Raw genomic sequence first — 23069 nt, 5'->3', positions numbered from 1 at the left:
AGAGCACAAGGTAGGTTAGACAAGCTCGATATGGCTTCCTTAGTCCTCTCTGTTTCCGTCCCGTGACGTAGAAAGCCAAAGGTTCAAGGCTCACCACATCTCAGCTGAGATCCCCCAGGCAGAGAGGCAGTGGCATGGGATGTACGCTGGCAGGCCTGTTGCCTGCAGGCTCAGCTGGGGTGTCTTCTGCCTGCTTCTGGGGTGACCTATCCAAGGAGGAGTCCAGCAGTCCCAGCGATCAAGGGATAAACGTCCAGCCATCCCCTGGTCAGGGCTGCCGGCCATCCCTCTCACCCCCACAGCTACTAGACGGTGGTGTCCAACATGTTATCTTGTTTGTGAGCAGAGGGTGGAAAGGGATATGAGCCTGGCTGTGTGGGGAGTGAAAGGATGACTTCTTTCCATGCGGATGGCCAGCATCAGAGGTAATCCAGAGAGGTGGTGCAGTCTCCATCCTTGGAGGTGTTGAAGACCCGGGTAGACAAAGCCTTGGCTGGGATGATGTAGCTGGGACTGATCCTGCTTGGAGCAGGGGTTGGACTAGATGTGACCTCCTGAGGTCCCTTCCAACCTCATTTTCTATGATTTCTATGAATCTATTAATGACTCATCAGGGTTAAGTCCAGAGCGGTTGTTAGGGCCAGGTAGTCTGGCATCCCCCATCACTTGCACAACTTCCACCCAGGCTACAGGCTAAGGCACGAGTCACGTTCCTGGGCCAGCTCAGACTTTACCTCACCATCCGTGGTTAATAAGTCCATTGCCATCTCCATTAGGCCAGAGATGGGGGGGTGGCTGTGCAATAGCATTACTTTCCACTGCTACCCATAGGTGTTGAAGCACTTTGCTAAGAAAGGGAAGCACCTTGCTTCTCATTTTACACATGGGGAAACTGAGACACAAAGCAGAACTTGCCCAGGGCCATGTCAGTGGCCGAGCTGGCCCGAACGCAGGCAGCATCACTCTCACTCAGATGCCCTGCCTTTCTGGGCTGGTCTCTATTCCCCCAATGCTTATAAAGTACTTTAGGAGCCTCCTATGGAAGATGTTAATGCTGTGATATGGATGGTTTGGCCAGCAGTGCATTGGATGGAGCGGAGCAGGGCAAGGCAGAGATTTCTGCACTCACTGCTTCAATTCCCCATCTCTGTCTTTGCTCTAGACCCATATGCAATCGTCTCCTTCCTCCAACAAAGCCAGAAGACTGTGGTGGTCAAGAATACCTTGAATCCCACCTGGGACCAGACCCTCATCTTCTATGAGATTGAGATCTTCGGAGACCCCCAGAACGTGGCCGACTCCCCTCCCAACATCGTGGTGGAGCTTTACGACCATGATACCTACGTGAGGGCCCGCATGCACTGTGCTTTCATGCTGCCTCACCGGCTTGCTCATCATAAGCATGCACTAATGCAAGTGTGCAGACCATTGTATGCCAATGCGCTCACAACGGGCTCGCTTGCCAGTCAGATAATTGCTTAACCTGTGGGGCGGGATGGCTAATCCTTCTAGCGTGTCTGGGCTGCACCACTGGCAGCCTGGAAGGTGACTGCGTCCTGCCAATGTCAAGACTTATTAATTCTCAACCAGGGTGCCGCAGCAACTCAGGGTGCCATGAGCTCTTTTTAAGGGTGTCGCTAGGTACCACTCAATATTAGCAGTGTTAGGTGTGTGAAGATCTACACTATCCACAAAATAAACCCAGAGATTTCAAATAGAAAGCCATCATGTCAAACGTGTCTACCCCATGAGTGACCCGGAGCAAGGACAACCAGAAGTCCTTTTTTAAATACATAGGGGGCCAAAAGAAGGTACTGGGTAATGTGGGGTCCCTGCAGGACACGCTAGGAAATCTGGTCGTCGCACCAGACAAAAAAACTAACTTATTTAACAATTTCTTTGCCTCCATTTTTCTAAGCAGGGGCTGGGACACCCTCCCCCCCCCACCAGGACCCCTGTAGGTCCCAAGGGAGGCACAGCCAGGCCCAGGGTCAGGGAGGATCTAGTCAGGGGACATCTGGAGGGGCTGGATGTGTTCAAATCAGCTGGTCCGGATGATCTCCACCCCCGAGTGCTGAGGGAATTGGTTGAAGTCATTGCGGGACCCCTGGCACGGCTGTACGAGCACTTGTGGAAAGCGAGGAATTGACCTTGAATCTGAGGAGTCTGCGAGCCACTGTCATAGAGGCTCTGAGTAACAAGGCGATGAGTCTTAATGAGGTGTGGACAGCTGAGAGCAAGTCCTTCCCTTCTGAATTAGCCAGCAAGAGGCATGCGTTGGTCTAGAAAAGCTCATGACTTTCCCTGCTGTTCTCAGAAAAGGTTCAAGGCTTCTTCCTGACCTGTGGTTGATGGGGGCTAGCCACAGTCCAAGTGCCACGGGCACGTGGTGGTCACCTAAGCACGAAGTCTCCACGGCTGCAATCAGACCCAGTGCTTTCCTTGCAGGGAGCGGATGAGTTCATGGGCCGCTGCATTTGCCGGCCCACCCTGGAGCGCTCCCCACGGCTGTCCTGGCATCCCATCACCAAGGGGAGCAGGAACACAGGGGAGCTGCTTGCTGCCTTCGAACTGATTCAGAGGGAAAAGGTAAGCCCCTGCAAAGATACCCCTTCCCTGCTCATAATCCTATGGTTGCACTGAGAAAACTGGAGCCCATTGCAATTGCCAGCATCCTGCTCGGGGCCATAGGAGGAACACATGGGACCCTCTCCTGGGTGCATACCCAGGGGCCTCCGGGGAGGGATGGGTCCCTGGTACCCAAGCAACAAAGAGTTGCTTATATGATCCTAGTGCCCCCCTTGCAATGCTTTCTTTGTCCATGCAGGACTGCCCATCGGTGGGTTAGAGACCAGGGCTGGTGGGTGGTGACAGCAAAGCACATGGCATACAAGCCGGGAGTAGCTGTGCCATAGGGGAGACTGCACTGAGGGGAGGGAAGCTGCCCACTTGGTGGGTGCCCAGAGCTGATTGCCCCTGTGAATGCAGACGGGAATATGCAGCTGGGTATTTGAAGCAGCCCCCCTGGCTCTGGTGGAAGAGCCTGGGGTCCTCAGCACCCAGCTAGGCCCAGTGGGTAGGGACGTGGCTCTGCAATGCAGGACCCCAGCCCCGGGTTTTTGGTGGGAGCGGGGGTACGCGTGCTGAGGGTGGGAAGGGTCCCGGGAGCTCGAGCGCGATCTGAACGCCTGTTTGCTCTCCGCAGCCGGCTGTTCACCACATCCCTGGCTTCGAGGTAAGGCTCTTGTCCCACGTACAGCTCTGGGCAGGAGCCTGCAAGGGGCTGTGTCCCATGGCCCGGCTCCAGCAGCCCCCCTGAGAGCTTGGCCTGAGCCGGGACCCCCCGGTCCGACGTGGCCTGGGGCTTGGAGCCGGCGCGTCTGCCCCCGGCGGCTCTTCTGAGTCAGGGAGGTGCCACAAAGAGCCCCCCACCCCCTTGCTCCTTGGCTAAAACGGAAATATTCTGCCCCGTAGCTGGGGTTAACCTTTTCCTCCTATATACCATGACAGCAGCCCACCTTTCCACCTGCTGTCTCCCCTCTCTCCATTCCCCCTTGGCATGGGGGTCTCTGGAGTTGCCAGCCGCCCGGTCTCCTCATCCCTCGCGCCAGCTCTTCTTCCTCTGCACCTGCCCCTTCTCTCAGCTCTGCCCCCACGGCCCCTCTCTTCCTCCACCTTCCTACACGACCCCTTCCCCCGCCCCGTGCACCCCTCTCTGTCCAAACCAGCCAAGATGCGTCCATTGCCCGGCCTCTTTGCAGAACTACTGACACGACACCAGACATCATATCCGTCCCTGCCACAGGGAAAGCCAGGGGAGCGCGGCCAGCAACGCCCTGCTGCTGCAAAGGTTGTTAATATTCGCTCGAGAGAATAATGTCATGATCTGAGCTTGGAGGGCCGAGCTTTCCCCCCAGATTGAAGTGCAGGATCTGTGTCTCGCGTGCACTCTGCTACAAGTCTGGGACAGAGACCAGTAGTTTGGGGGCATAATGGCATGTCGGAGATGGTCTCCGTATCGCGTGGTTCTGAGAAAAAAAAGAAATGTTGATCTGTTGCATTTGATTTTTAAATCAGATGTTCAGACTTTTCAACTCCCGAAGGTTTGAATTTTAATTCCCTTCTTTTTTTAAGGGAGGCTTCTGGCTGGAGGGTCTTGCCCCTGCCCCTGCTCAGGGTCAGACCGACCTCCACATTAGGGTCAGCTTGCTAAGAAAAAAATTTCCAACTATTTGAGGTGGTCTAATAAAAGATATCTCGTTTACCCAAAGAACCTCATCTGCCCAGCATCAAGGAGGATTTTCCCCCTTGATGAGTCTGGGTTGGAGGGGTGTTGCTTTCCTCCGTACCAGGGGGCATGGGCTCTGCCTGGGATCTCTCAAGCATATTTTAACACCCCTCACAGCTGCAGGACACTGGTTGCTGTTGTCCTCCTGCTTTACCTGTAGCAGGTTTGGGTGCTTTGTGTTGTGGTTGTGGTTGTGTCAGGGCTGTCAATGTTAATAGGTTAGACAGGGGTGTGTCTGGGATGGTTTGTGTAGGGCTGTTCCTGTCTCAGGCAGGGGTTGGACTAGATGTGGACTCTGCAGGTCCCTTCCAGCCCTTTTTTCCCCCTATGCCTCACTCCTTGCCACTCAACGCAGTGAAATAAAGGGAATTTTATTTCCCCAGGACACATAAGTTTTCCTTTCTATTTTCACCTTGCCTGGGATGACGTAGTTGGGGCTGGTCCTGCTTGGACTAGATGTGACCTCTTGAGCTCCCTTCCAGCCCTCATTTTCTATGAGTCTGTGATTTTCCTTTGGCTCCTTTGAAAGTCCTGCTGTTTGGACCTGCATCAGACTTTATCCCACCATCCTTGGTTAATAAATGTCTCCAAACGAGAGGATCAGAACGACAGTGATTTTGCAGTCACAGAACCACAACAGGGAAGAAACAAAGTGGTATCTCTATCCCTTGTCACCTGCTTTCGAAAGGTGACAGAGTAGCAGAGTTTGGTTTTTCCTTCCCTCCTGGATTTTTTTTCCAGAATCAAAGAAGTTTTAAAAAGTTACAGAGTAGGAAAAGAGAGGGGAAAAAAAGGAAAAATTGCAAAAAAAATATCCTCAACTCAATGCATGCAGAGCTGAACAGACACAGAAGGGAAAAGAGAAGGGAGGAGTAACTGAAAAGGATGTTTGATGTTCTAAAATTTCTAGTTTTGATGAAAGAACTGTTTAAAAAAAAAAAAGTTCAGAAAAGTTTTCAGTTTTAAGTGAAAAAAGGGCAAAACGTTTCTTGGGAAAAAGAAGTGTTAATTCTTGACAACCTCCTGCGCAAGCGGATCAGATAGGTACAGATGACAGGAGAGCACAGCCGGCAGCCCCTTGGGGTCACGTCGGCCCCGGCCCTGGGGCCCGTCTGGGACGTCCGGCTTGCTGATCTGCTCTGCCCCATGCTGTGGTGGGTGTCCCGTGCTAGGAGGGAATGGCTTTCAGAGCCATCAATTGCCCTGCATGACTGTTGTGGTATCCAGACCTCACGGGGTTCAAACCTTCCTGGGGTTCAAAGCTTGTACGGGAGTGTGTGTATGAGTGTATTTGCACATTTCTAATCTCTCTCCTCTCTCTCTTTCTCCTCCAGAGCGAGTTGTCGGCAGACAGCTTGGATGAGGTGAGATTATGGTGCTTTTGAGATTCCCCCCCCCCCACTTTCTTCCTGGTAGACTTCGCTCTATTTCTGTCTGCCAAGGGCAAGTGATTCTGTTTTGATGGACGTATCCAGTATCATTTACTTTTTTTTGACGACTGTCAGCACAGGCGAGGTGGGTAGATGGAGATTTGCTTGATCTGGTGCCTTTTCCAAGTCGGGAGGCACGTGGGCTGAGATGCACCCTGGCAGGAAGCGTTCACGGGAGCCTTTCATCACTTGACCCCTCCGAACAAGGCTTGACAAGGTCATCAGCCTCCAAGGGCCTTGTTTCAGGGCTCTGTCCCAGGGTGAAATCTCTCTACAGAGACACTGGGAGATGCAGGAGGATTGGGAAGTAGCCAGATGATTGGAGAGGAGTCTGAGCTGTGACCTTTAGGTTAGCGCTTGGCTCTGCAAGGCAGGGGGTTTGGGTCCATCCGGCTGCCTTGGGATCACTGTGGAGGGTGAAGAGTAGTGCTCCCAAACCTGAACTGTCCCCAGGTTCAGGGGATCTGGGTCTTGGGGTTGGGTTTTGGCCTGCTGCGGAGACAAGGAGCCAGATGCAGAGTTCAGCAATTCCCCAGCAGATTGGGCCTGTTTGGACCTGGCTTTCTGGTTTGGGGCTGTCTCTAGCTGCTACCCAGCATCCCTCCTGGTTAGGTGTGACCTGCATGGACTAAGATGAGACCGGCCCCCTCTGAGCCCAATGAAAGGCAGGCTCTGCCCAAGCTAACTCGGCAGATACCGGGGACAGCAGGTCCCTCCAGCCCCTGCATGTCTGCTCACGGGGTCAGCTACAAGCGTTGCCCTCTTGCCCATGGCATGGGATGGGATGGCAGGGGCGCCGAGGAATCTGGAGGTCAGGATTTGCAGCAGCATCTAGGTTGGACCGGGACACATCCCTGTGCTTGGTCATTCCTTCTCCATGGGGGACTAGGCGTGTTGGCCCCTGAGGCCTCTTCCAGGCTGATGCTCCTTTAAGGATGGGGATGTCCATGGTGATCTGCTGCAGTGCAGTGCAATGCAATGTAATACAATGCAGTTCAGTGCAATGCAGTTCAGTGCAATGCAATTCAATGCATAATGCAAGTGCCACATGGAGGGCCTTGGGGTGTGCAAACCTGGCCCGGACCAGCTCAGAGAAGGCTCCACTTTACGAGGTGGGGACAGGTCTGCTGTGGCTTCTAAGCTAACAGACCCAATTCTCTGGCTTTTTCTGTTAGAGCCAGAAGCTTCTGGTTCTCTCCCCATAGCTGTGCCTCCAGGCTCCAGTGCACAAGAGGAGGTTGCACATGGGCAGCTTATAGGGTCCTGCCCCTCTCCCCTGTCTGTGTAACGGTGAGCAGAGAGGCAGCAGCTTGTGCCAGGGACACAACAGTCCCGGCGTGTCTCACTGTGCTGACATTGGCATCCCCAGAGCTGGGGTGCAGGGATGCAGCTTCCACGCTTATCCGCCCACGAGCCCACACCAGCGCTGGCTAATCCTCTCTGAGTCACACGGATGCAGCCTCCAGCGCTTTCCACTGAAAGGGGCCAGGAAATGCAATACCTTTAAACAGCGGCGAGGTTCCAGGCTTGCTTTTCCTCGCTCCCGGTGTGCAAACCTGGCCAGCTGCTCGTTGCGGACCAGAAATTTCCACCATGTTTCTTCTGGGAATCGCTGGAACGTTCCCACGGCAAGAGGATTTCGAAGTTTCCACATCAAAATCCACTCCCAGGGACCCCCCGCTGCTCCTCCCGGTGTACTGCCTGGTTCCCAGGCTACTTTGCTGCCCTGCCAGCTGGCTCTTGAGCCCGCGAGGAAGCCAGGCAGCTGGGCAGCCCACCCACCGGCCTCCAGCGAGCCAGACGTCCTGGCAGCAGCGAGAGCTGGGGAGCCCGTGCGAGGCGAGGGCAGCTTGGGGGGTGCGCTGCCCGAGCCAGCAGGCTGGTCGCCCTCCAGGAAGGTAGCAGGGTGTCCGGGCATCGCGGCGAGCCACGCAGGCTGGCGGAGGCCCAGGCAGGCGGGCTGGCCAGCTTTCCGGCGACTGGCTCGACGCGTTTCCGCAGAGCGCTGCGATTTCCATCACGTCAGCGTCTTGCAGCGGGAGGGTTTGGACCGGCTCGGCTTTTAGGCCGGCCCCTTTTCCCCCCGCAAGCATAGCCCCCATGCCGGAGGGCGATGTGGGGGCTGCCACGACCTCTGCCAGGCCAGCGTAACCGTCTCTGTGCTTTGTCTCCTCCATTCCCCTTGGCACGGCCGGTCCGGGACGGGCACCGCAGCTGTGTACCGCTGTCTTCTTCTCCGAGGGTCTCCTGCAATGGGTATCTTTTCGTCTCAGACTCGGCTCTCCTCCGCCCGGGGCCGGGGACCGAGCAAAGCCCCGACAGAGCTTCGCCACGCAGCGCCCAGCCCCTTCCCCTTCGGTCCAGGCCGCCCCGCTCAGTGACCGCCGCCATAGCCGACCCGGATTCTCCACCCATTTGGTGTTGGGATAGATGACCACTGGGGTGACTTCATGGCGACTCAGTGCCAAGCCCGGAGCCAGACTTCCCAGCTCCTTTGGGGCCAGTGGACGGGGGGGACGTGCTGGCGCAGCTCCGTTACAGTCATCTGGGCCCGCCGGAGGCTCGGCGTGCCGTCCGGTCCATCGGACTGCCTCTGCCAGGCCGGATAGGGGCTAGTTGTCCCAAGTCTTTTCCATTAGGTCGAAGTGTTTGTCCCTGCAAGAAGGTTGACTCCCCAAGCCAGCTTCCCTTTATTAACCTGCCCGCTCACTGCAAAGAGGTGAAGCTCTGTCTTGGCGACTGCTCGTGTCCAGCCCACCGCCCTCCTACCCCATCACCCATCGCCTCCCACCCAGACCCTGCCTGCAAATCATTTCTCTCTACTCACTTCTGATGGGGCTGAAAGTCCGATGGCTGCAAACGCAGCCTCCTCCCCGCAGGGCTGCGGGGCATTGGTGGGGAAGGAAGAGCTATTTGCACGAGAGAAGGGTGTTGGGCACAGCCACTTCAGGAGGAGCTGTGCCCAACACCAGCTCTTGCTCTGTGCTGGAGGCATCGACCCTTTGCCTCCGCACACCAAGACCCCTGCCTGAAAGTGCAATGCAAGAGTGGTATCTTAGGAAAAATGTCCTAAGCGTAAAGGTAGTGAAGGGCTGAAATGGGAGGTCGTGCACTGACTGATCTGTAGTAGTCCCTTCCAGCCCTACGTCTCCATGATCCCACACCAAGGAAAGGTCAAGTTCAACACAGGTTATATAATATATGCCCTGGCTTTGCTTTAAGCAGTCGCTCAAGTCTATCCCTGTTCATCAAAGCATGGAAATAGGTGTTTACATTCAGTTGGCACTGATGCCACTTGAGGGCCCTGACAGCTCAGCAAGTGGTGGAGCAGTTTGCTAGACTTGAGTCCTCGAGGGGAAGCGTTGTATTTAAAGGACTGGCTGAATTAGGGTGCCAGGGGGTATGTTGCCATACTGTCAGGGGAGCGAGTGTTTTCAAGGATGGTGACAGCAAAGAGAGGGTCTCAAGGAGTAGGGGAGACCAGAGTCCCTGTAGCCGGACAATCAGGATGCTACTGGGGTGCAAACACGGCGTCATCGCAGCTTTCACACGTGCACGTCAGTGCAAGCGTCTGGCTTGGGAAAGCAAGGGCAGGCCCCCTCCGTAAGTGGCTCAGTATCCAGACATGCCAAGCACTGAGTGGTGCCCAGGCCCCCCACTGCAGAAAGGATGTGGACACACTGGAGGGAGCCGAGCAAAGGGCAATGAAAATGGTTGTGGGGCTGGGGGACATGACTGGTGCCGAGAGGCTGAGGGAAATGGGCTGATTGAGTCTGGAGAAGAGAAGACCGAGGGGGATTGAAGAGCAGCCTTCACCTCCCTGCAGGGGGGCTGCACAGAGGCTGGAGCTGGGCTGGTCTTGGTGGGGTCAGATGACAGAAGGAGCAATGGGCTCAAGCTGCAGCAAGGGAAGGTGAGGCTGGATATTAGGAAAGATTTTCTCATGAGGAGGGTGGTGAAGCACTGGACCAGGCTCCCCAGAGAGGTGGTGCAGTCTCCATCCTTGGAGGTGTTGAAGACCCAGGTAGACAAAGCCTTGGCTGGGATGATGCACTTGTGGCTGGTCCTGCTTGGAGCAGGGGGTTGCACTAGATGTGACCTCCTGGGGTCCCTTCCAGCCCTCGTTGTCTGTGATTCTGATTCTGGTGGTAGTCAGAGGCACTCACTGCCTCCCTGGACTAGACTTCAGTCTTCTTGAATGAAGCAATAAGGTGCCTCTAGGTCAGGAGTGGGGAAAACGCAGCCCGTGGGCCGGATGTGGACTGCCAGGCCTGTGGGGCCCTTAAAAAATTTAGAAAATTAATATTTATGTGCCCCTGGCTGCCTGTCATAGCCCTCAATGGCTTGCCCGAACTCAGTAAACGCCCTCCCCCACCGCTCTAGGTTAAAGTCAGAGCCTGACTCACTGTGGATGATTAACCTGACTGCACGACCCCGGGGCACTTGGGATCAGGGAAGCAGGGCCAGAGAAAAGATATGTACTGCCAGCCTCAGGGTAAAACCCAGGTGCTCCCACTGTCCTGGCTGGCCGAGAGCAGCATTGAGAAAGTCTTCAGCGAACAAGCAGCCTTCGCTCTGCAGCCACAAGCCATTGCCAGGGAAAGCAGAAGTCCAGGATGTGGCAACTCTGACATTCCCCTCATGAAAAAAATCTCTTTGCAGTGCTTTTAAATAGATCAATCGATCGATCGATCGATCTATCCACATATCCATATATATCTATCCATATATGTGTGTGTATATATATATACACACACACACACACACACATATACACACACATATATACATGCACACACACACACATACATACATACATATATATATACATATACATACATATATATATACATATACATATATATATATATATCTGACCTGATTGTAGACTTGAAATATGTATACCCACTTGCTTTAATGCAATAATGCTCCAGCCTGGAAAGAATGACGGCCTCCTAAATTAGTTCCAACTGCTTCTGGTGGAGGGGCACGTTTTCAGAGGCTTTGCTTTCATTCCCGTTTTGGTGGCTCTGAACTCGGAGATCGAGGTCAGGAGGAGCCGAAATGCTGCTGGGGAAGCGAAGCGCACGGAGTGGGGCTCCCGGGAGCAGCCTCCGCAGCCTCGCGCTGCTCCCCGAAGCCCGCCTGCCATCCAGATTTTTAGCAATCAGGAAACAAAGCCCCTTTCTCTCTCTCTCGTGCCCTAGCCGCTTTATCTGTGCATTGTCCTGCGGCCTCCGGCTTGTCGGCCGCCCGGCGAGGCCGGCAGTGTCTCTGTTGTCTGCGGCTAAGGAGCAGCCCCCCTTCCAAGACGGGGTGTGGACCCGGGCATCCGATCGCTGGCTCTCAGCGCATTGCCCCCGTGCTGGTTCCTACTTCCGTTTCCAACTCAAGCAACCATGCTCCATCTCCTGAAATCTGCCATTCCCATCAGAGACCCCTCCTGCCCTTCATTTCCTCTGCCAAGCCATTGCAAAGCTTTGCTGGCACAGGACAGATGCTTTATCCCTCACTTCGAAGCGACAGCATCTCGGCATCCCTGGAAGCAGCATGGGAAAGGCAGAGCATTTTGTGGCCACGGGCAACCCTGGGTGGTGGTTCTCCTCCAACGCTGGGGAAAGCGGAGAGAAATGATTGTGCTGTGCCCCATCGTCCCTTCCCCCCCCGGATGCGACGGTCACGCCCGGGGGGCTGCAACCTGTTTCCTCCGCGGCGATGTACGGTGCTGACCTTCTCTTTGCACGTCCAGTCTGCAGATAAGGACCTGCCCTACCCTCCTCCCCAGCGGGAGCCCAACGTCTACATGGTCCCTCAAGGAATCAAGCCGGTTCTGCAGCGCACGGCCATCGAGGTGCGTGCTCACGGGGCGGGGATGGCAGGGAAGAGCCTGCCCCGTAGCAGCTGGGTGGAAAATTGCTCCCCGACGGTGTGTCATCGTCTTGTAGCGTGGCCAGGTCTGAATCTAGACGAGTTTGTCTCACGGAGGCTTGCAACTACCTTGCTCTGCCTTCTCCCAGGAGTCACGGCCTCCATAGCTGCTGGTTGTTTTGTTCCCATCCCTGTTTTCTGACTGTAGCCGGGCTGGGTGACCCTTCTGGCAGACCTCCAAGCCCCATCATTTAGCCTGCCACTAAAGGAGCCGAGCATTAAACAGGGCAGAGGACCCAAAGGCCCCGTTCAGCCTTAATCTCCAGCAGCGATGCTCTTTTCCTACCTAAGCAATTGCTTCATGAATGCTAGGACAGGGAAGAGGTTCCCCCCTTGCAGCTGCAGGCATGCACATAAAAAACCCCAGGGTAAGCAAGGATTGTGGCCTGGATACGCCTGGCTTTCCTTTACCACCTGGCCCTTGTGTCATTTTGTTCCTTGGCCCCACAGATCCTGGCCTGGGGGTTGAGGAGGCTGAAGAGCTACCAGCTGGCCAGCATCACCTCGCCTAGCCTGGTGGTGGAGTGTGGAGGGCAGAGCGTCCAGTCCTGCGTCATCAAGAACATCAAGAAAAACCCCAATTTCGACGTCTCCGTGCTCTTCATGGAAGTGGTGAGGGTGCTCTCCCCGCCTTTCCCCCTTCCCTCCCCAGCGCTTGCTACGCCGCCAGCCTGCAGAGCCCGCTGGCTTCGTGGCCCTCTCTGCCCCGAGCCTTGCGGGCAGAGACGGTCGCGAGGTCCGCGGAGGTGGGGGGACCGAGATGTGTTCCCTTTCTTAATCTGTTAGTTTACAGGGAGCTGGGAGGGCATCTGGATTTGGGCTTCCCTGCCATTTACTGATAACTGCAGCTCTCCTGGTTTGTGGTCCCTGGCTGGAAAGCTGAGATCCCCTCCTCCGTGCCCATTTTTGTCAGCTTTGGAGAGGTAGAAGCAGCTCGGCCGGGTGTTGCTTCTCATCTCACGAGGCAGCTGCTATGGTTGTTGTCTTGCTGAGCTCTGATCGGTAGTTCCTGAAGACCGAGGGCCCAATTTTTTCTCCCAGGGAGATACGCTACTGAATTAACAGGCTGCAGCGCTGTGTCCGTACGGGATCACTTCGGGGCCGCCTGCAGAGAGAGCGCAGTCTGGGCCCAGCCCACCTGCAGCAAGTGACCCCCCAAAGAGCAGCACTTTGCCCAGACATCCCCCCACTCAGCAGCTGTGCAGAGGGAATGGGCCAGTATTAGCCCCACGGCTCGCTGCGGTGTGCAGGGCAGTTTTGCTGTCTGTTGGCTGCTCCTGGTCTCTCTCCTCCTATTTCACAGCCTTGAAGACTCTTTAGCTGTTTTCAGCAGCCTAGATCCACCCTTGGAGACCAATCTTCTGCAGCAGCTAGGGTTTCAGCTTTAGTTAAGCAGGAAAGGGAAGGTGAGCCAGCTGAAGATTAGGCTCCCTCCCTGCTCTGTGCAGACACAACTCTGGCACGATCTTTTTTTCCTTCCTTCTGCCTTTCAAAAATGAGGTGCATATTATATTCCAGGGGGTTTTGTAGGCAAGAAAATATGGTACCCTGTTTGCAGCCCCTTTAGCAGAAAGACCACACCCCTTCTGGGACTGTGGGCAGGGTTTAAGGGGGTGGGAGGGACTTTGCTAGGGTCTCTTTGCTTTAGTGCTAGTCTAGGCTAGTCTCCCCGACTAGGCAGTGCTGATCTTGTCCTTCCTCGTTGCAGCGCCTGCCCAAAGAGGATCTGTACAGCCCGCCCATCATCATCAAGGTCATCGACAACAGGCCCTTCGGCCGGAAGCCCGTGGTGGGCCAGTGCACCATCCGGTCGCTGGAGGACTTCTACTGTGACCCATGCAGCGAGGACACTGTCGTCCCTGAGGAGCACCCAGGTACCTACCTGCGGGGATGGCGTCACCCCTCCATCCTTCCCCTTGTCCTGCTGCAGTCCTTGGGTTTACTGTTCTTGTGAGCAGACGGCGTGCCCAGAACCCAGCGCCGCGGCTGTCCTCTGCCCGGGACCTTCGCGGCAGGGCAGAGAGATCAGGCGGCTTGCATCAGGGGCATGGCAGGATAAGGCTATTCTGGTCCAGCGTCCTTTGGGGGACGGTGCACTACGGAAAGAGGCCCAGGAATCCCTTAGCTCATCCTACTAATCATCACGCACCTTTTACCATAGTAAAAGTGTTCCCAGCAAATCGAGGGCGGCGATTCTTCCCCTCTACTCAGCACTGGGGAGCCCACATCTGGAGTCATGTCCAGCTGTGGGGCCCCCACTGCAGAAAGGATGTGGACACGTTGGAGAACTGGAAATAAAAATGGCTGTAGGGCTGGGGGACAGGACTGGTGAGGAGAGGCTGAGGGACCTGGGCTGATTTAGTCTGCAGAAGAGACGACCGAGAGGGGCTGAATAGCAGCCTCCACCTCCCCGTGCAGGAGCACAGCAACATATACAGGCCCTGCAGTAGTGCAGCACAATATACTGTAGGTCCTACATAAACAGCGGTTTCAACTTCTATAGTATTCTTAGGGCTGGGGGGATAGGTTTAGATATGGAGGAGCCAGGTGACCCCACCTCAGCGCTGCTCCCCCCAGATAATAGGAATCTGAAGACAGTTTGAATGCTCCCCTAGAGCTCCTAGTTACCTTCCAATTTCTTCCTGTTTGCAGATGACGTGAGCCTCACCCCCAGAGATGAAGTCCTCATCGATATAGATGACAAAGAGCCGCTCATTCCTGTCCAGGTAGGGAAAGGACAGTGATAGATAGGAAGGAAAGAGGTTGCTCCTTCTCTCTTGACAGCTGGAGGGGGGTCACTTTGGTCTGGAGGCAGAGGCCTCACGATGCAGTGCAACGTCCACATATACGTGCTTAATGATTTTCCCTTTTGCAGCTTCTGTCTCTGAGCTGGGGCAGGTTTCCACCCCCCTCGGGGAGTAGAAAGATCGGGGGTCTCATTGCTTTCCCCTGCATTTTAATACCTGCCAGCTTGCCCGGGTGTGAGGCAGCAGGAGGTGTGCATGTGGAGCAGTGCCAGTGACCATGCGGTCACCGTGTCTCACAAACTTGGCATCTGTTCTGCCTTTGCAACGGGGGTTTACAGAAACCTCTGATTATGGTATGAGAGCACTCTGAGGCCCTCGCTGTGCCAGGTGTTGTACATGCACACATGCACGCACGTGCGCATGCACGCACGCACGGTCTCTGCCCCATACAACTTAGAGTCTCAAAGGAAACTCATGCCAGGAGCTGAAGCGCTGAAAAATGAGCAAAGATATGCATTGACCCCAAATCCCCCGAGTGCCAGCCTAGTGTTGTAGCCCCCTCCCGTTGCTCTTTGCTTCTGAAAACTTTGGGGTCCAGCCTGGCACGATGCAACCATCAGCTTAGGATCAGCTTTGCTTCGCCTTGACCTCCAGCTTCTCAGCTCCAGTAGTTTCCTCTGCGAGAACAGAGTCACCGTTGCTTCTGAACAGCCCCTTTTTTGTCTGCTTTTAAAAGCTGGCACCTGGAGGAGTGGTGGTGCTGGGAGTGCCTGGTATGTAGCAGCAGTGGCTGCTTATTTCTTGATTGACCAGGAGCAAATCTCTCTCTCTTGCATTTACTGCCATCTAAGTTATATGAGAGGCTGCTGTCATCAGTGTAACCGGTTACTCGGCCAGCGCGTGCAGCAGGGAACTAGACTGTGTTTCAGGATTGGGGAAGCTGGGCGAATTGGACTTGGTTCAGAAGAGGTGTCATGCGATGAGTGTGTGGCTGTTGTTAAAAGGGAGATCAGGTCCTGTGTGCACTGATTTTTGCGGTTCTCCATTTAATCCCGGCCACTGCAGGTGCTCTCTGGGCATGTCTACACATGCATTTATGTGCCACAGTTACGGCGCATTAAGTGTAGTACCTGTACTAGTGCAGTAGTGCCGGCGCGCACCTTTTTAGAGACTAATTCTACCGCACATTAGTGCATTAGCACAGATGTTGCTGTAATGCACTAATGCACAACAGAATTAGTCTAATGTGCATTTAGCATCTCATGTAGACAAGCCCACTAGAGGCAAGAGTGCAAGAGGCTAAGGGATGGGCATGCTGCACTAGAAAGGGCCTGAGATGCATCTATAGGTCATCGTCTTGGGGAGGCACTTGTCTTTGCTGTTCCAGTCGAAAGCCTTTCCCCTCCAAGGCTGCCCGTCTTGATGAATCAAGAGCTCGTGGCCTCTGGAGGACATCATTTGTGGAAGCAGCTCTCAAGCACGGATTCATCAAGACCGGCAGCCTGCATGTGGGACATGCTAAACCTTGCATGTCTGATGGACCATAGTGGGTGACACACCTTCCTCACTGCCTGATTCATAGCATCTTTCTGCCCCAGCCTCTTTTGACTCAGTGGTGTCAAGGTTCAGGCCAAAATTCAGCGGTGAAACCCTTGGCTCGAGTTTTGCTGTGGTCCTAGCAAGAGTCCGGCCCTGCACATTCACACTCACGGTAGCCATTTGCACCGCCAGAAATAAGGTGAACGTTTTCACATCCTGCCGTCCTAGCACCGGGCTGGCTAGTCAAGGCAGAAAATTGAGCTGCTTTGTGAAAGCACCACCAGGAGCCAGCAATACTCTGAGCTTTTGAAAATCCAGCCTTTTTTGTTGGAAATGTGGGTGCAGGAGCTGAATGGGGGACCCAGGTTCAAAACTTTAGGCTGACCTGAACAAGCATAGTGAATAGGGGGAAAACAGCCCAGAAAGACAAGTCAGGAGCAATGCAATGGCTTTTCTCCTGGTTTTTTTTTTTTCTGTTTCTGGATTTGTTTCCGTTGTTTGCATTCAGGATTCATAACACCCTAGTACGGCCATGGATGTCGGTCTTGAAAAACACTGAGCGCATCCTTACCTTTCATAGTATCTGACAAAGCCGATTGTTACCTGTGAAAGCTACTCCCTTTCTGAACCACTTGGTCTCTATAAGATACCATTTTGCCCTGTCTTCTGTCATAGAAATCATAGAAAATTCAGGCGGGAAGGGACTGCAGGAGGTACATCTAGTCCAACCTCCTGCTCCAAGCAGGACCAGCCCCAACTACATCATCCCAGCCAGGCTTTGTCTAGCCGCGGCTTAAACACCTCCAGGGATGGAGATGGTACCACCTCTCTGGGGAGCCTGCTCCAGGGCTTTACTACCCTCCTCAGGAGAAAGTTTTTCCTAATATCTAACTTAAACCTCCCTTGCTGCAGCTTGAGCCCACTGCTCCTTGTTCTGCCATCCATCACTTCAGACTAACAAAATTAGTCTAATTTTGGCCTGGGGGTTGAGGAGGCTGAAGAGCTACCAGCTGGCATGATGTGCATTTACCATCTCATGGAGACAAGCCCACCTCTCCGCTGAGCTCTTGGGAGCAGAAGACCTTGCAAATAATAATGATTAGAAAACCAGCCTTCATGTGCAGAGCACAAAGCACTTGGCTTGGGAGACAGCAGCTTGGGCTAGGGGCTGGGTACCGCACTAAGTCTTGGGAGACTCAAGTTCCCAGTTCAGCTACTGGTGGGCTGGGTAAATTTAGGTGAATCCCTATCCCTTTTTTTGGTGAGCCGCTCAACCCTCCCTTCTGCAGAAGGGTGCTAATAATACTGACCTTTCCCGGGCGCTTTGAGATCTAGCAATGCAAAGTGCTCCATCCAAGCCAGGCCTTTTTAAATAGCTGACAATTCAAGCAGGTTCGTGAAACCATCACCCTGCTTTCACCAGTCCGAGTGAACCTCATTCTCTCGTGGTGCAGCTCAGGGCACGGAGGCACGTAGTGATGAAGTGTCATGCCCAAGGCCACACAGCAAGTCGCTGCCACAGCCTGCTGGTTGCTCGGTTGGGGCTTAATTTGTTGGAGGCTGCCCCCCAAGCCCTGGGATGGCCGTTCGGTCCTTGCTGAGAAGCAGAGGGAGCCCGCCTGCTTGTGGCGAATGGCTTAGAAGATGCCTGCGTTAGCACGAGGAAGATTAGTAGTGCAGGCCATGGAGAAAAGCACGCGGAGAGGAAATCTCAGAGACCGTTTATTGTTATTGGCTCGACCCCGTGGAGACTGGGCCCGGTTGTCTTCACATTTTCTTCCGAGCGTGTCCTAACGTCAGGTCGAAGCCTGGGAAATAATCTGATTAGAGGGCCCCTGTTGTTTGCTTGACTAGCATTTCAGGAGGCTGTTTACAGGACTATGCAAGTACAGTATTTGCTCTGGGCAAGGGCTGGGGGTCAGGCACCAGTGAGATTTGCAAGGACTGTGATGGAGACCTTTGCTAAGAGCACAGGACCACGCTACTGGTGCGGGGTGGGAGATGGCGCCCTGTCCTGAGCTGGTGAGGCAGGGACCAACAAAAGCTTCCGCTTTACTTCTGTGGCACTTAACAGTGGTCTTTTCGCCGCACCTGGTGGGCAACTTTGGGGCAAGTTCTGCCATTAGACACGAGGACATTAGTCACTCTGACTTTCAGCTGGGGAAGCTTTGGATGCATTGGTTTAGTGACCAAATAGAAACCCCAAAAGAACATAAATGAGTTCAGGTCAAACTGGAAGAGAAACTTTGCTGCAAAAACAACAAACACATAATATTTAATTCCGGATCGATCTGAATTGTTCTTTTTTTTTTCCAAACAAAAAACAAAATGATGTATTTTGTTCAGCTTGTCTGGGTTATTTAACCCCTGTTTGCTTTGCTCTATTTGGGTCGGTGTTTAAACTTCACAAAACCTGTTGTGCAACGAGGAGTCCAAGAGCTTCACCTAGAAAATGGTAATGTGAACGATGTCGGTGTTTCCAAAATGAAGCTTGTCCTTTAGGAATTGTCAAAATTTAATAGTTTGACTTTCCCCCCGCACCCTCCCCTCTTTTTTTTGTTAACCCCTGTCAAAACTATTGGCTAAATCTGGATGAATTTTCTGACGAGGTTCAGTCCCTGTGCAGCACTCCTATTGGGCAAATGTATTATTCAGTGAAAAAAGTATGCTTGGCTGTATACAATAAGTCCTAAAAATGCAGCACTCAGTGGGCATGCCAGTGGTGTGGGTGGCAGCATGTCCTGGCAGGGGTGTCCCTTGCCTTTTTCTCCACTTATATGCTTCAGTCGTGGCAGTGAGGCCACTCCAGGGTTGCCCCCAGGTGCAGTTCTCCGGACCGCCAGACTGAAGTCTCCAGAGAGGCCACAACTGGACCCCCAGAGCCTAATGCATTTTTGAGTTTGAAGCCTTTGAATAGAAGCAGGTGGGTGGGATAGGCTTAGAAACTCCCTTTGTGGGGCATGATGCAACTGGACTGCCTCTGAAGCCAGGGTGTCCATCTGTAGCATCACGCAGAGAAAGGTGCATCTCAGGTGCTGCTGGTCTCCCGGTGCGTGCAGTTCATGCCTGCACACCTGAGGGCAAATCCATTCTCGCTGTCACTCCCACATCTTACCTGGACATTATGCCGGGCGCAAATGTAAGTCCTGATTGCTCTGCATATCTGGCGAGGTTGATAAGCCAGGCAAAGAGCTTGGCCCCAGAGCCACGGATGAACTGGAAAAGGGTTAGAATCTGCAATTTTCTTGCAAAAACTATCCTGGATTCAATCCCCTTTTTGGAAATCTTCCTTGCTGGGAAATGTGGTTTTCCCAGTAGGAAAATCAGAAAAGGTGAGCACCTGCTTGTCTGTTCCCCTCCCGGTTCTTCCCAAATGGAAGAAGTTGGAAGTCAGTCAGGTATGCTGAACTAGTGAAGGGGAAAAGCTGTTCTTGATTTGAAAAGGACCATCATTTTCATCGAATCACAGACAGCAAGGGCTGGAAGGGACCTCAGGAAGTCACATGCAGTCCAACCCCCTGCTCCAAGCAGGACCAGCCCCAACTACATCCTCCCAGCCAAGGCTTTGTCTACCCTGGTCTTCAAAACCTCCAAGGATGGAGACTGCACCACCTCTCTGGGTAACCTGTTCCAGCGCTTCACCACCCTCCCCGGGAGGAAGTCCTTCCTAATATCCAACCTCAGCTTCCCTTGCTGCAGCTTGAGCCCATTGCTTCTTGTCCTGCCATCTGCCCCCACTGAGACCAGTCCAGCTCCGTCCTCTTTGCAGCCCCCCAGCAGGGAGGTGAAGGCTGCTATTCAATCCCCCTTGGTCTTCTCTTCTGCAGACTCAGTCAGCCCATTTCCATCAGCCTCCCCTCACCAGTCCTGTCCCCCAGCCCCACAACCATTTTCACTGCCCTCCACTGGACTTTCTCCAATGTGTCCACATCCTTTCTGCAGTGGGGTGTCCACAGCTGGACACAGGACTCCAGATGTGGCCTCCCCAGTGCTGAATAGAGGGGAAGAGTCACTGCCCTCCATCCACTGGTAACGCTCCTACTAATGCAGCCCAGGATGCCGTTCACCTTCCTGGCACCAAGGGCACACTGCTGGCTCCTGTTCACCTTCTTGTCCCCCGTCACCCCCAGGTCTTTTTCTGCAGAGCTGCTGCCCAGCCTGTCACCCCCAGCCTGCCCCGGTGCATGGGAGTGCTCTGTCCTAAGTGCAGGACTTTGCACTTGTCCTTGTTGAACCTCACGAGAGTCCTTTTGGTGCAATCCTCCAATGTGTCAAGGTCTCTCTGGATCCTTGCCCTACCCTCCAGCATATCTGCTGCTCCCCCCCCAGCTTGGTGTCATCTGCAAACGTGCTGAGGGTGCGCTGCATCACAACTTTCAGACTGGTAACGAAGACCCTGAACAAAACCGGCCCCAGCACCGACCCCTAGAGCACTCCACTTGACACCGGCTGCCAACTAGACATCGAGTCATTAATTATTATTCCATCTATTAAGGATATAAGTAGACTTAGGTGCCTAAGTACAATTCCATTCCCCCTTGTTCCCATCCTTTTAACAGCAGTTAATGCAAAAAAAATTGGAAGCTGCTTTTTCGTGTGTCAGTCTTAAGGATCAGATGTGAATTGTGGGCAGTGATTCTTCCCCCCTATTCAGTACAGGTGAGGCCTCACCTGGAGTCCTGTGCCCAGTTTTGGGCCCTGCACTTCAAGAAGGATGTGGACAGATGGGAAAGAGCCCAGCATGGAGCCACAATGATTAGGAGCTTGGGAGGGATGGCTTATGGGAAAAGGCTGAAAGAGCTTTGGTTATTTAGCCTGGAGATGAGAAGACAGAGGGCAGATTTGATAGCAAGTCTTCAAATACCTGAAGGATGAATATAAAGAGGTTGGAGATGGGCTTTCCCTGTGGTTGAAGGACCAGAGATGGGCTTTTGTCTTTGGCTGAGATTAGGAGGACTAGGAGCAATGGCCTCAAGCCGCAGCAGGAGAAACTGAGGGTTGAAATTAGGAGGAACATGCTGACCCTGAGGGTGATTCTGCACCACCCCATCTCCATGCAAAAGCCAGCGCCAGGCCTTGACTCCAGGAAAACCTTGTTTTCAACATCTGACACGGACACTTGGAAAAAAATCCCCCCCCCCAGTTATTTTTCTTGGTTTTTCTTGTTTTGCTAGCTGAAAAAAAAAAAGGGAGAAAAAATAGCGTTGAAAGTGAAATTTTGGATGAAGCCTTCTTTCCGAACGATGCAATCCCTCTACCTCATCCTCGCTGCCTGCAGCACATCTTGTATTTCACGAGTTCAGCCCAAGCTGAAGGGCTGCTGTGGCCAGGAGCTGCCTCCTAATGAGATGGATTACATCTGGTAGCCTGGAGGATCAAGCTCAGCTCCTGCTAAATTGGCTGCACACGCAACGTACTCCAAGAAACAAGCTCGTCGAGCCCCACTGGGTTTTTCTTTGCTGTACAATAATTGCCCTGAGGTTCCCCCCACCCCACAAACCATGGAGAAATAAACCATTTCCCCATGCAAGGGGTGGCTGCCATCTGCCATCCAGATAGGAGCTGCAGAGAAACCTTGCCCTGATCCGCCTCCTTCATTGCAGAGAGGGAGCCGAGCGACGTTGCGGTTGCGAATGCCATTATTATGCTTGGGGAAGGAGTTGGACAGCGTCTCATTAGCCTGGATACTTGCATGTGAAGCTGGGAGCATTTGTTAGACGGATAGTTTATTTGCCTGGAATGTGCAGTTTGGGGTCGACCGAAATGATTTATGTTGAATTCGGTGAATAGTTTTGGCTGGAAAAGAGCAAGAACAAAACCTGCATTCCCCAAAATTGAGATGCTTCATCATGACGGACGCTTTTTCCCCCCTCAACGAAACGTTTCAGTCTTTCATGCGGAAAGGATGTTTCGAGACCAACTTCAGCAAAAGACCCGAGCAGAGGGATAAAAAGGTGACTGGAGGTGATGAGAAATAAAGCAGCACCACCAGCATCCTCAAACAAAACAAAATGGTTTTTTGGGTTGGGCTCGAACAAAGCTTTTTTTTTTTCAACCCCAACATATTTTGTTTTTTCTTGCTTGAACGATCAGTTATTGGTGCAGCATTGGAGAGTGTCTGCTGACTCCATACGATGGGATGTGTCCCTGTGGTGTTAAACCCATGCTGTTGACAGGGAGTTGAAGACTGAGAGGTTATGTGACTTATCCAAGATCAGACCCGACACCTGCAGTGGAACAGGTCATAAAACCTGCTTCCTGGCTCACACCCATCCTCCAAGGCCATCATTGCTCAGTCCGAGGTGTATCCAAAGACCTTTTTGAGGTGGGGTTAGTAGCTGTGTTGGAAGCAACTGTCTTTTTTCCACTCAGTCTTTGCAGAAATGGTACAAAGCCCAGTAGCAGTCAGACCCTCCACATGCATTTGCAGCTGATCCTGTGATAATGTGCATCCTTCTCCAGCATCCAGAGGTTTTATATTGTCTCGGACAGTAGCAAGGTCCTATGACAGAAATGGGGGCATTGTCAACTTGTACCCCAGAAGAGGTGATTTGTATTGAAATCCAGCCCCTAACCTCTATGAAGCTATGACCTTCTCCATCCTATAAAGTGCTGGGTGCTGGTGGAGATTCGTGGGAGTCTGCTCTGCGCTTTCTTGGGTCAGATCCAGATTGGACACCCGGAAACGGGTGGGATTTTGGCAGTGGTGGAGAAAACTCAAAAGACAGTGGTTCTTTTTCGAGGAGCGTGCTCCAGAAGTAGGACCATCTCCCCCAGAGCTTGGGTGAGGCTGCAGAGCAGGGGGTGGGATGGGAATTATTTCAGGTCGGCTGCCTCTGGACGCTAATGCAATAGCCTGAAGAACAGCCCTGGCTAGATATTTTCTGGAAGTAGCAAGATGATCATCGTCGTTGTTGCAGAGAAGATTGGGCCAGAGAGTGCAAAGGAGCAAAGGGAGAGGCCTGGTACTCCCTGATTGTCCCACTATGGGGATTTTTTTTTCATAGATTTTCATAGACATCAGGGCTGGGAGGGACCTCGGGAGATCATCGAGTCCAGCCCCCCGCCCAAAGGGCAGGAAGTCAGCTGGATTTCTCAGGCTTTTGGGCTTTGCTGCTTGCCCGCCCCCTTTCCATT

The 23069-nt window shown here is 53.4% G+C and overlaps 1 protein-coding gene across 5 annotated transcripts in view; it reads left to right on the top strand.

The window, feature by feature from the left end:
* DYSF (dysferlin) overlaps positions 1 to 23069 on the top strand; it is a 202251-nt gene that overhangs the window by 104888 nt on the left and 74294 nt on the right. For 4 of the 5 annotated variants that reach the window (XM_090035144.1, XM_090035142.1, XM_090035141.1 and 1 more), the window contains 9 exons: positions 1163 to 1344; positions 2449 to 2589; positions 3206 to 3235; positions 5623 to 5652; positions 7933 to 7974; positions 11468 to 11569; positions 12097 to 12258; positions 13355 to 13520; positions 14299 to 14372. In XM_090035144.1, the coding sequence (XP_089891270.1) occupies positions 1163 to 1344; positions 2449 to 2589; positions 3206 to 3235; positions 5623 to 5652; positions 7933 to 7974; positions 11468 to 11569; positions 12097 to 12258; positions 13355 to 13520; positions 14299 to 14372 (929 nt within the window). The remainder of the gene's footprint in view (positions 1 to 1162; positions 1345 to 2448; positions 2590 to 3205; positions 3236 to 5622; positions 5653 to 7932; positions 7975 to 11467; positions 11570 to 12096; positions 12259 to 13354; positions 13521 to 14298; positions 14373 to 23069) is intronic. The other variant, XM_090035143.1, reaches the window with a different exon arrangement.

This window comes from Crocodylus siamensis, chromosome 2 (genome assembly GCF_052110815.1).
Source record: "Crocodylus siamensis isolate JL-2025a chromosome 2, ASM5211081v1, whole genome shotgun sequence".
Taxonomy (NCBI): domain Eukaryota; kingdom Metazoa; phylum Chordata; order Crocodylia; family Crocodylidae; genus Crocodylus; species Crocodylus siamensis.
Note: the sequence above shows the minus strand (reverse complement) of the source record. Positions and strands in the feature narration are given on the sequence as shown.